The sequence below is a fragment of the Eptatretus burgeri genome, chromosome 18 (assembly GCF_056783735.1).
Source record: "Eptatretus burgeri isolate ZD-2024b chromosome 18, Ebu_testis_v1, whole genome shotgun sequence".
Classification (NCBI taxonomy): domain Eukaryota; kingdom Metazoa; phylum Chordata; class Myxini; order Myxiniformes; family Myxinidae; genus Eptatretus; species Eptatretus burgeri.
The window spans coordinates 9,945,317-9,957,816 of NC_140978.1; the positions used below are offsets into that span (position 1 = coordinate 9,945,317).

Here is a 12,500-nt window from a genome sequence, read left to right on the forward strand (position 1 = left end):
TTCAGTAGCTGATTAAGCTCATGGCTCTGCAAGACAAATTTCTGTAATGCAAGTACTTCTTTTTTAATTCCTGCCGAATTCTTTACTTTTTTCTTCTTCTTCTTGCTTCCACAGCCAAATACCGAAGGCATTATATTTTTGTGTTGTCCATCTGGCTGTCCGTTATCAGTTATTTGTTAATAGGACAACTTGTAAACCACTGAAGGGATTTCAACCAAACTTGGTACAAGTATCGACTGTAATACAATCATGAACTGATTCAATTATGGGTTCAACGGGTCAAAGGTCACATGCCCTGTAATGTAATAATTTTGTAGACCATAACTCGAGTTAAAAGCGTCTGATGTCTCTCTCCTGATTATCTCTTTTATTTCTCTGTCTCTCCCTCTCCCTCTCCTTCTCATGTGACCTTTACTTTTTCATGTGACCTTTGTATGAGACTAGCAAATACCACCCATCTCTTCGCTGACAGGAATATTAAAGGAGGGGGGGGGGAGAGGAGGAGAGAGAGAGAGGGGGTGGAGGGGAAAGGGGAGAGGAGGGAGGGGGGAGTGAGGAATGGTTTGGGAGCGAGGAGGGAGGGAGAGTGACGAGGGGATGGGGGAAGGGAAAGCAGACGTGTGGTGGAGCATCATTTACGATTCATACTGTCTCGTCAAAATGATTCTGCATGGAATAACAGTGAAGATGGAAACAAAATAACATCTGAAATCTATTTTCTACCAGTCATACTACCGCCTGGAGACAAACACCGCCCGGATACTTCTGGAGACAAATTCCCATCCAGACAAAAAACACTGCCCGGACATGTTCAGAGATAAATACTACCCGAACACGTCCGGAGACAAACACCGTCTGGAGACAAACACAGACACGTTTGGAGAAATTAGCGCCCGGACATGTCCAGAGACAAACAGACATGGCTCGGACAGGTCTGGAGACAAACAACGCCCGGACACGTTTGGAGACAAACGCCGCTCAGACACGTCTGGAGACAGAGAGAGGGGGGGGGTGGGGGGGTTGGGGAAGTGGATTTCGTGGAGAGAAAATGTTATGCTTTATGATACACACACACACACACACACACACACACACACACACACACACACACACACACACACACACACACACACACACACACACACACACACACACACACACACACACACACACACACACACACACACACACACACACACACACGCACGCACGCACTTTTATTAGTGCTTGGCCGATGTCAGCAATTTTTCGGGAATCGGCAGAATGGAGTTAGTGTGATTACTGACTACAGTACGGACTGTATACAACCCAAAAACCTTGAGTAGCTTTCACCGTTGTTTCGGGGGAATTTCAATGAACAAATTGTTTCGAGGAGATGTGCATAAACATTAATTTTTATAAACAGCTGCGTGTGACAGGTGGAAAAAAACCATTTCGCTCGGTAATTTAAAAAACACGTTAATCCTGCAAACAGCTCAGAAATTGGGTGTTCTCAAATATATTTTTCTTTGAAACTCACACCGAGAAACCATATAACCTTAGTAATGCATGCTTGATAACCAATTGCTTTCAAAACAGTCACAAGGACAAATGAAAATATGATAATACCTCCCTCCATAAGATACGGGATTAAATTTGCCACCACAGCACCCGTAACAGGCAATGCATGCCCACACACCTGCTGAGAGTCGCTACAGATACAAATCTTCGAATATTTACCACGTTTTGTGTGTGCTGTATGTGTACCTCTACCTTATATAGCAATGGCTGATTGTACATCCTGATCGGGACATGATCTGTACCACTATTGACTGTAGGGCGCTCGGGAAGTGGCTTAATCACTCAAGCAAGCACTCCATTGGAACGCCTGGCTTGGCAAGCGTTTACCAATTGCCGTCGATAAAACCATGCACCCAGAAATGCCCAAGCAATATCCAAATTGGACAAATGATCACCTTTTTTTAGCAGTCGGAGCTTCTGCCTCGTTCAATTCTGGACCTTGAATTTTTTCATTTGGCTTCGCTTAAGAGATTCTTGAGGTTATGACATGTGTGGAAATGAAAGCCACGAACATTGGCGTCTCTTGGTGTTTATAAACATTGCAGTGTATCCATTGATTCATAGGTATCGATAAAATGAGTGAGGAGAGTGAAAAAATAACGTTATCGTTCATAAATTGTTGCAGCCTGTTCCAAGTCAAGGCATGGTTGAACAGGCCAAAAAAACATGGTGGCTTCAGACCCCAGCGAGGTAACCCAGGATATGCCTTCAGACCCCATAGAGAGTGAGGTGGCCAAGGATGTGCCTGATAAAGGATATAATTAAATATGGCCGTTAATTATCCTCAAAAAGAGTGTTTTAATGAACGCAAACACACGATTTTCTCTCATGAACTTCTTTTGAGTTCCCTTCGTGTGCATGTGAAGTTTCAGGCTGCTATGTTTCATGGTTTTGTAGTTATGGAGGTGACACACACTGACATTTATTCGTTTTGATAAAATGTAAGTGGGTGGACATCTAATGGGGCAACAGCATGTCCATCGACATATTTACGTCAAATTCTATTTTCTATTTTCTAATAAAATTAGTTGGTCATAATGCACAGAAAAATATACCAAGCTAAACCCTCCATGCCTCGATCAAGCCATAATTGTATCCATGGATATTTTACGAAAACTAATCATGCGAGTTATTGCTGAGGTTTGAAATTAAAGATCAGCAATTTTTGTGGGCAATGGTTTTTATGCCTGCAAATCTTTGTAGAATTGGCAGAGGAGCTCAGATACGGGAACTAAGTACTGATGAAAAGTGTGTTTCTTATCCGAACAAGCTTGACCTCGCTGTCGATCCTGGGAGCAGCATGCGCTTTTGCTCTAATCCTTCATAATCCAGGCTGTCGATGTTTGGTTCACCCTGTGGATCAACCACAAAACTGCTGTTGCTGTGCATTATGATCCATGGCCTCGTACAGGGTGGTACATTGCACTCTGATCTTGGCCTTGCTAATGAAACTGGGACCTGTCTCTATCAGATGTTCATGGGACATTGGTCTCTGGATGTTTAGAGTAATTTTTTTGTAAAGTATCATCATTATCAATCAAATTAAAAGTGACGGAGAGGGGGGAGATAAGAGAAAATAATAATGGATATAATATTATGGCTTTGGTATGGAGATGTAAACCAGGAGTGGGTTGTGGAAGATGAATGTGAATGTGAGTGTCTTTGTTCGGTTGGATAGCAGCAGAGAGCAGAAAGTATGACACCTTATTTTAGGTGGTGTAAGACCGAGCTGTCACGATATTTTGTGTGTGGTGAAATAACAGCGGGTTCTTTCCCTTGGTTTCATGAGATTTCATGGCCTTAATTTCTGTCAATTCCACCATCTCCTTGCATACAGCCATACAACATGGCACTGCAGTGAAATGACTTGTATGTTCTGAAGAGCTAGCTTACAAATGCCAAGAAAAATCTTGGCACTACGGAGTATTCCTAAGCAACGTAAGGAAACCAACATGGAAATTTCCATGGTCAGCTTGAGATAGGCAATGACTGATAGTGAGGCCATATAGCTCCAAAGACCGCACCTCTGTCAGCGGTTAATCACAGAAAAGGATTTTTTCATTTAAACTTGATGGAGAGTGTGTGAAAACTGTCAGCATTGAACGTCACTTTTGTGGTGTTGACCAGTTTCTGATTTTCATTGCTGCATGAAGGGATGAGAGCTGCTGCATTGTCACTCGCTTTACAGAGTGAGGAATGAGAAACTCTATGATGGATTTGAAAAATGATAATTATAATTATTTTAAAGAAGTGTTATCAGTCAGTCTTGTAAACCAAGAATGAGTGTCAATTCCACCACCTGTTGCTTTTAAAGACCAAGACTCCAGAAATGTCATGCAGTGTAATGTAATGCTTCAAAGGGAACCCAAACACTCAGACTGCCTCAATGCTTATCTATCTCTTGATACCCCACAAAATTGACACGATGTGTCGTTTTCTGATTTGCGATTTATAAGGCAGGTAATTTTGCCATTAAAAGTCAAAATCATCTTATTCATGCTTACGCCATGACGTCACACTCAGATGTCAATCGCCATATTCAGACTGTCTTCGGGTAACGTCGCGGTATGATTTAACTCAAACAGTGAATACCTTTTGATTTTCCACAAATATGCTCAGCCAATGCATCCTTGGTGCTTGCATAGTAATACAAACCGAGTTGGTTGCATGCTCCTCCAATGACCAAAAGACTTTAAGTGTGCAAAATATTGGACGTGGGTTGTCCGAAATACCCGAATGTGGATCGGGCTGACAAAATGCTCGCTTTTGTGCTTGGATAATTTTCCAGAGCACTGTTATGAAACAACAGAGATGGCTCGATCTTGTGGTTATCCACCACAATTGAGAAAGGATGCATCCCCACGATTAAGCGAAAGAAACAGCCGTTGCTCGAAACTGTAAGACCATCTCTACCTAGGCTACCAGCACATGTACACAGATGATTTGAGCAGTGAATCAAACACCTCACCATCGCCCACACAATACCCACCACCACAATAACACTACTCCCCCCTTCACGGGGGTGGGACATCAATATGGACATGGCAGAGAAATGACGGTGGGACATGGCACAGACACGACAAGGCACGATCACAGACACAAATGGCGTCCCAGGAAAGTATGAAACGGGATTATCCGATAACATATGGGATTACCTGGTCAGCCTGCGATGGTGGGACAAAGCATTCATTGCCAATTTTGTCAGTGGTGTCCGAGTGTGCCTGGGTGGTGTCTGTGCTGTGTCCGTGCTGTGTTGTGTCCTGCCATGTCATGCTATGCTGCCATGTCCTGCCATGTCACATTTTGTCGTGTCCTGTCATGTCATGCTGTGCTGTCGTGTCCTGCCATGTCGTGCTGTGTTGTCGTGTCCTGCCATTTCGTGCTGTGCTGACGTGTCCTGCCATGTCGTGCTGTGCTGTCGCGTCCTGCCATGTCGTGCTGTGCTGTCATGTCCTGCCATGTCATGTTGTGTCGTGTCCTGCCATGTCGTGCTGTGTCATGTCCTGCCATGTCATGTCTGTTTTGTGTCCGTGTCGTGCTGTGTTTGTGCCATGTCCGTGCCATGTTTTTGCTGGAGTAATACAACAGATTTATTAATTGATACAAAATCCCTTATATACCGTCAATTGAACAGAAAAACAAAACCTCCCAATCTGAAGTGAATATGCAACCGGCATTTTTTATCTTCACTTAACACCTACATTGTCACCATCTTCGTCTGAATCGCTTTGCATAAGGCTCAAAACGATACGGCTCTATAATCCCCCCCGAAAGCGTTTCCATCGCTAATTTTGTCTCCAAAAAAAATGACCGTTTTTATAGCCATTTTTCCCTGCTGTGCAAGGGTTGGGCTTTTTCTTGAGGCAATGTTTTATGGCCGGATGCCCTTCCTGACGCCAACCCTGGTCGCCTCTTACGACACACAGGGATATGGTACACCTATTCTAACCGGGGCATACACCGGGACCAGTACACTGGTACTCATTTCGACGACCTCGGAAGGATGACAGGCTGAGTCAACCCCCTGGTGTTAATTCAGCAGCCAACGGGGCTTGAACTCAGGACCCTAGGATCCCAAGCCACCACCCTAACCACTAAGCCAACAATTTTGTATCCAAAAGTTTCTTCAAAATCCCACTGATCAGTTTCAACATACTGAGAACCTTCAGAGTTGCTAATGATGGTGGAATCATTATCGGAATCCGAGCTCGAAATGCACTGTTTCTCTATGTGAGCTGTGATTTGAATCAAGGTGGGTTCTGAGTGTGACGTCACTGGTGAAAATCGAAAATTGACACCCGAGGGCTTTTTTCGACACTTTGTGATTGTCAAAAAAAATGAAAAAATTATTTTCCTTTCAAATTCGACCATGGTTAATGATTTTCAATGGTTTTCAGAAGAAAAAAAAATTGTGTTTTAGTTCCCCCTTTAAGTCCATTTCGGAAATCTTCTATTTAGACAAAGACAGATGCAGAATGATTAACCAATTGCTGGCAAAGCGGATTTGTATGATCGTGTGAATTGCGAAGAAAGGCATCACTGTGACTTCTCCTGCTAAATGGTTGTTATTTTCCCTGTGACATCTACCACTTCATAAAGCTTCCAGGACTGAATTACCACATGACAAGCATATAGCTTAGATCATTGTTAAAGTTGCTGAAGCACACACCCTGACGAAGGACAAAATTTCGGCAAGACTCGAAGTTAGTTTAATAAGGAGCTGTATTTATCACTCGAGGGCATGGTGAAAGTGGTTCTGTGAATAATAATAATCACACTGATTGAGGTTGAAAGTGAAAACCCTCCAAAAGCTATGTTAGGTACGCAGCGTGTGTGTTCTTTACATGAAAGATGATGGTCAGATTCAAATTTTGCTGAAGACCTTGCTGAAAATGCAGGTGAGAATGTTTCCTCGAGAACAGGACGATGGATATTCACATGAAAGAGACTCTTGGATGTATTGTTGCTCATAAACCAGAGCTGAGATATAACCAAACCAAAAGCATGAAATTGGCATCTGACCATGACAACTGAGCAAGGTGGCAGAAGTGTTCTTTTATAGACAACTCCAAGTTGGAGTTTTGTTTAGCAATGGAGAGAGCACTTTCATAGTCGATGTGCAACATGTACAGTGAACTATTGTGAATGATCATTCCCAGTTTCGGGCTGCATTTTTTGCCAATAGTGTCAGTGATCGACACTAAATTGATGGCAAAGCAGTTAATTTGTCTTGACATACTTTCCAGAACATAACTTGCCAGGAAGGGATTAATTTTGCTGCCAGAGAACAATCATAAGCTCAAAGTGAATGTGGTATTACTATTTTGACAGTAAAGATGCTTAATAAGCCCACACAACTATGGCCTGGTCTGCATAAAGTCCAGGTACGAGCATTCTTGAGGTTGTTTATGCTTGTATTGAAACTGAAGCTAAAATGACAATTATGCAATTGAGCTACATCGTGGTTGAGCAACAACAGGACATCTAGAGCAGTATTCCACAATTGTATGTTGATATCTTGCATTTCAAAGGCGCAGTGTTTTGTTTATAGCAAAGGACTTGCATGCAAAACACTAGTGCATTCTACAGGATGATATTACAGAGAAAATTGACAACTGCATCCTCATTTATCATTTCTTGACAGATGCTGAACAGGGTTTGATGGCATTTAACAAATAAGTACGAGACGATTCTTATTTATTTATTTGGGATCACAATTCATTGCTATGTTTGAGAAAAGCTTGGTGTACATCTACGCCTTTTATGATTTCCAGGGGGGAGGAGGTAAATTGAGGAGACAGGGTTAAGGAAAGTAGATTGGTGAAAAACTTGTGGAAGGGGGTGGGGGGGGGGACAAGAACGCAGTAAGCAGAAAATACATTAATGGGGGAATGACAAGTGGGAAGTGATTGGGGAGATTGAATTAAAAATTTGGACATTTTCGCATTCGTGTTATGCAGACATTCCCATATGGGATGGAGAAATGCACTCATGCTACCTGCCACACCTGAAGTTGATGTTCACTGTGCGGCTCATATTTGTTGAACAACATCCGCACCTTACCTGCCGCCGCATTCTTGAGTTGCCCCATAGCTTTGGTAATTTCACGCTACTTAGAAAGTGTCCGAGTCGCCTGGCCGGTGATCGATGAGATCATAATGCAACCGGTGCGCCAGGAACGTTGCTCCTCACCACCTGCCAGCGCCTTACCGGACGAATACGGCTTGAGCACTGCAATAACGTCAACAATCTCAACTGCTTTATATCAACGGTTTATCATTTCAAAATGCAAATTATAATAGCACCGATTTAGAATATACAACTACTGTTTGATGAATCTGTTAATTAAACATTGATTGAGACAATACCTCATGCTCTTGTGCAGGGAAACTATACAGCACACATGTGGGATAGCAGCGAAGAAAGCCTGATGCGCTACTTTTGAAGCCTTAAATTGCAAACATACACATCGATGAATGGAATTTTTTTATTATTATTCTTGTCCTGCAGGGTAAATATCGTGAGTGAGGCACCGCCCAGTTGACGCGCCCCTTCCCACCGCTGGCTCGACTGCCCATCTGCTCCCAATGCGGACCCAGATGAGGGGCTCGGCATCTCTCGGCGCCCTAATAAGCGGTTCCATACATCACATTAGGCGGCACGCACACGTGCCAGGATCCAGGGTTAAATGAAGCGGCGTGTACTAGCAGCTGTATGAATACCAATGGTTTTTTTTTTTCCTTTGGTCAGCTCAGGTTCATCCTTTCCCTCCCCAGGACATTATGGGATTATGTAAGACATCCTTTCTTCCAGTTCCTCTCATTTCCATTATAAGTTATAAGGCACATTGCTTTATAAAAGCACCCACGCCAAAATATCTATTTCTATACTCACGGGGAGTACATATAATGCTAAGACATTGACGTACTCCAGTCGCAATGCAATTCCGTTTATTCTCGACTGCATTGTTGGTCCGATTACAAAAATGCTGTTTTTAATTCCTCAATTTGGGGTTCATAATATATTGACGCAAATATGTTCGAGTGATTGTGGAGGTTCCAATGTGCACAGTCCCAGCGTGGTGACAGGACCACTGCATGGCCTGCGGCATGTGCCGGTCCCACATGCAAACAACATATTGGACACCAGCTCTTAATTACACCCGGACGGGGCCCGCTGGGGATCGTGATGTAATCCCTGCAGCCGCCTCCACTGGATTAACTCCATATTGTTTGCCGCGCCCGTCCCCGCTCCTCTGGCTCGATGCGCGCGCATCCATGGTTGGAGCGCGTTTCCATGACTGGACTCAAAATGTGGCCAATACGTGGAGAGCAACCGTATAAGATCGTCGTCATTCCAAAGGGACAAAGGCCACGTGATCAGCCAGACCACAAGCGTTCCCTCGTTTTCTCATTTCAAAGGCTCCATCGGCGGGTGACGTGCCCGCCACGTATCTGCTCAAGGAACGTCTCACGAGTGACAATGGAAAGGCGTTCGGGGAATTAGAGGCGCGGGATCGCCCTGTAATCTCGCAGAGGATGCTGGTTGCCATTGTGGGGCCGGCAGCGATTAAGATTGATGAGATATTAAGGTCACACGATCAATTTGGAGCAGCAATTAAAGATTTTTTAATTATCCGAGAGGAGGACATCGAATGAGGATCAGATGCAGGTCTGGGTGCATCAGAAGAATTTGCATAAAGGAGAACTGGGATGAGGGTTATACTGGAGAAGACCTTCTATACCCTCTGCACTTCCCATTTTGCCTTGTGCAATGTCGTCCCTGCTGATTGACGGTGGCGTAAAATTACTGCAACATCACACACGGTCTGCTGTCAAGCCATTGTGCAGAAGTGGGGTGACCGTGGGTCGGGCTATTGCTGACACCCATCCTTCCAACCCTCATACCCCCTTCTTGGAATTCCCATCCTTGTTTGAATTGTAATTTGGATCGTGTTTCTCTGGTGATGTAATGATCAAGTGCAGCATCACTAGGGAAGCGCAATGCCCATCAGCGTCCAGATCCACATCATGATAATCGGAACAAAGCTGCTAAGATGCTGGTCATAGCAAAGCAGCGCATTTCAATTGGGATGTTACGAATGCGATGAAACATTACAAATGTCACTGAGACAATCGATTTATTATGTATACACAAATGCTATAATATTTTACCGACCCTTCCCCTCACCCATCCCCCCCCCACCCTTAATTGTGCCATATAAATGCTCAATCTATGTTCTCCCCTTATTATTAGTATCACCTTCTCCTCCATTATCTCCTTAAACCCTCTTTTCTGTCTCCTCTCATCTTTCTTTTCTTACTTTAAAATTTTTATTTTATTTTATTTTTCCGTATTACTTCCCCCCCCCCCAATTCCACCCTCACCCACTGCTCCCACCCACAATGGATTGTTCCTTATTGCTTCTTAATAACCGTGATACTCAGCTTTCTATAGGTTCTTGTGTTTGATTTTTTTTTCGTTTTCCAAGAGAGCATCATGGAGGACATGGGATGGGAGAGTGGGGGTGGTGGGAGAAAGGGGAGGGTGGGGGGTGGGAGTTGGAGAAAATTTAAAATTCGTCCTCATTTTGTGCCCGGCGTCGACACCCCATACGAGTAATAAATCCTCTTTTCAAACCCTCCATTTGCATGTTGTATGTAAACCGATTAGTGGGCTTATGTTGAGCTACAAGGGTGTGAAATTTTATGGTCACTATGGGGAGACGCGCCGATGGACGTTTAAATGGGCACACAGCATGTACGTGTCCCGTCCTATCTTCCAAAGTGAATTAGCGCCGCCATGTCCCTCCCAATAAGGCCGTGGTTTGCCTCTCGCTGTTCCCATCTAATTGTCTCGCTATTGCTTGTTTGTTGGGAATTTTGCTTCGCTTTTGGATGCTTGTCCAGGACACCTGTTGTAATGCATGGGACAAAATATTCGTCCGAAATACTTCTTGTTTTTTGCATCAGACACAAATTTCGACATCATACACTCCTATTATCGCAACACCTCTATTCGTGCTGATCATGCCTTTTTCTGCCAGGACCCATCGTGCTCAGCATGCCTGCTCAGCTGGTAGCCTTCTCGCTGACCCTACCGGGAATGCTGTCCGTCACAAATACCGAGCTGTGCTTCGCAGTGGATGAGGAGGACGTGGCCTTCAAAAAACTTGAGCCTCAGGTGAGTCAGCATACACCGTGAACCCTTCCCGTGTACCCACACGTTGTGCACCAGCAGATACCCACCCCCCACTAACCCTTTGTCGGTAGCCGTGCTGTGATCTATAGCTCCCCTGCTCGCCACATTCGTAACGGTCCCTTGATTCACGTGACATTTGAACGAATGGCCAAGGACTCGCTATATATTTGGACAAACTCTATAATTAGGACTTTGCGTAATGTTTTGCTATTTATGCATTCCCCCTTTTATTTCTGCAACAAACATTTTTGTTAAAGGTCTTTTAAGCTGCTGCTTTACAAAGCATTATACAGAATGGGTGCTCAGTTGGCAATAACCATGGAGTATGCCATTCCTTTTATATAATATCTACTGTCACCGTTTGACCAAGGTTTTGCACATTTTTTACAAAATACCCCAGATGTCCACACAATGTCCATTGACAAGGTTGTTTGGAGTTGCAATGATAGAAGTTCATCGGTGGTAATCCGAGGCCACACGGGCTTCTTCCCATTTTGCTCTTTTCCTCTCGCCTCATCCTCCTTCCCATTTGATTTCACAAGGTGGGATTTTGAGAAGCTCAGCAGCAGCCTGCATATAATGTCCCCCAGTAAAGTAACTGAAATGTTGTTGGATCTCCACGGGTAATGGGGAGAACGATGCAAACCCAGACCATTCGTCGTGTGAAAAGCACTTTAGGCGCTTTTATCCTTCACTTGCCATGCTCTTTTTGCGCACGGAGGGCACATGGAGCTCCCGCATTCAGCCCACCATCTCACGCACGTAGACCGACTGAAGGCCTGTTCGTGCATTTCACAATCGCACAATAAATACGATTAATGCTTTTTCTTTTCATAACGCACGGGCATTGCATTCTTGCCGATTTAATGCTCTGCACTCGATGTGAAATGCCCGACCTAACTGAGGGCTTTTTTGACTTGATTCCTTCGCATCAATCATGCATAAATCAAAATGTCATTGTACACACTACAACTATCGGGATCCTAAGACCCACCCCCCCTCCCACAACCTCAAAAAATTACTTTTGCTTCATCATTTCTTGCACGTTTTATTTATTTATTTATTTTTCATGTGGCAGTCAAGTCCCTTCGTGTTTTACTTGACAATCAATCCATTTGTATTGTGAGCTTCCATGAACACATATGGGCATTGGGTAGAGTTGGTGGCCTGAGATACCAGTGATTTGGGATAATAAGTGCAGTTTAAAAGTTTTAAAATGTTCTAAAACGACTATAAAAATGGGCACGAAGTATTCTTAAACAATTGTATTTAAATTGTATAAATGTTTCAATCATGTCAGTCAATGAATGCGAATGTCCGGTGACCGAACTACTTATTTTAAATAATCATTATATATTTAACGTTAGTTGCACAAATATATTTTACTTTCCTCATGTTTCATCATTCGCTGTAATGTGACATACACATGATTCATTCAGTTGTAATATACAGAACTATTTGTTTCTTGTGCACAGGTACATTGCTGGATGTTTATCTATTATTATTATTATTTTTTTTTAACACAGCAGTTGTTTTGCAAATATAAAACTGCGTAATACAATATCATATTAATAGATGATCCTGTTTGAAAATAGGAGATGGATATTTTATAAATAGGCAGTCTGGCATGACTGTCTTCGTGCGGGATTTGGCATTATCTGGTTCTCAGACCGCATTCCATTACACACAGAAACATACACAGACACACACATATACACGTACACAAGTGGGACATGCTT

General features: G+C 43.4%; 1 protein-coding gene across 4 annotated transcripts in view; it reads left to right on the plus strand.

Moving 5' to 3' along the window:
• The window catches only part of LOC147008560 (lipopolysaccharide-responsive and beige-like anchor protein), a 597,819-nt gene that overhangs the window by 371,973 nt on the left and 213,346 nt on the right, over window positions 1–12,500 (plus strand). For all 4 annotated transcript variants that reach the window (XM_085864642.1, XM_085864638.1, XM_085864639.1 and 1 more), the window contains one exon: window positions 10,607–10,743. In XM_085864642.1, the coding sequence (XP_085720768.1) occupies window positions 10,607–10,743 (137 nt within the window). The remainder of the gene's footprint in view (window positions 1–10,606; window positions 10,744–12,500) is intronic.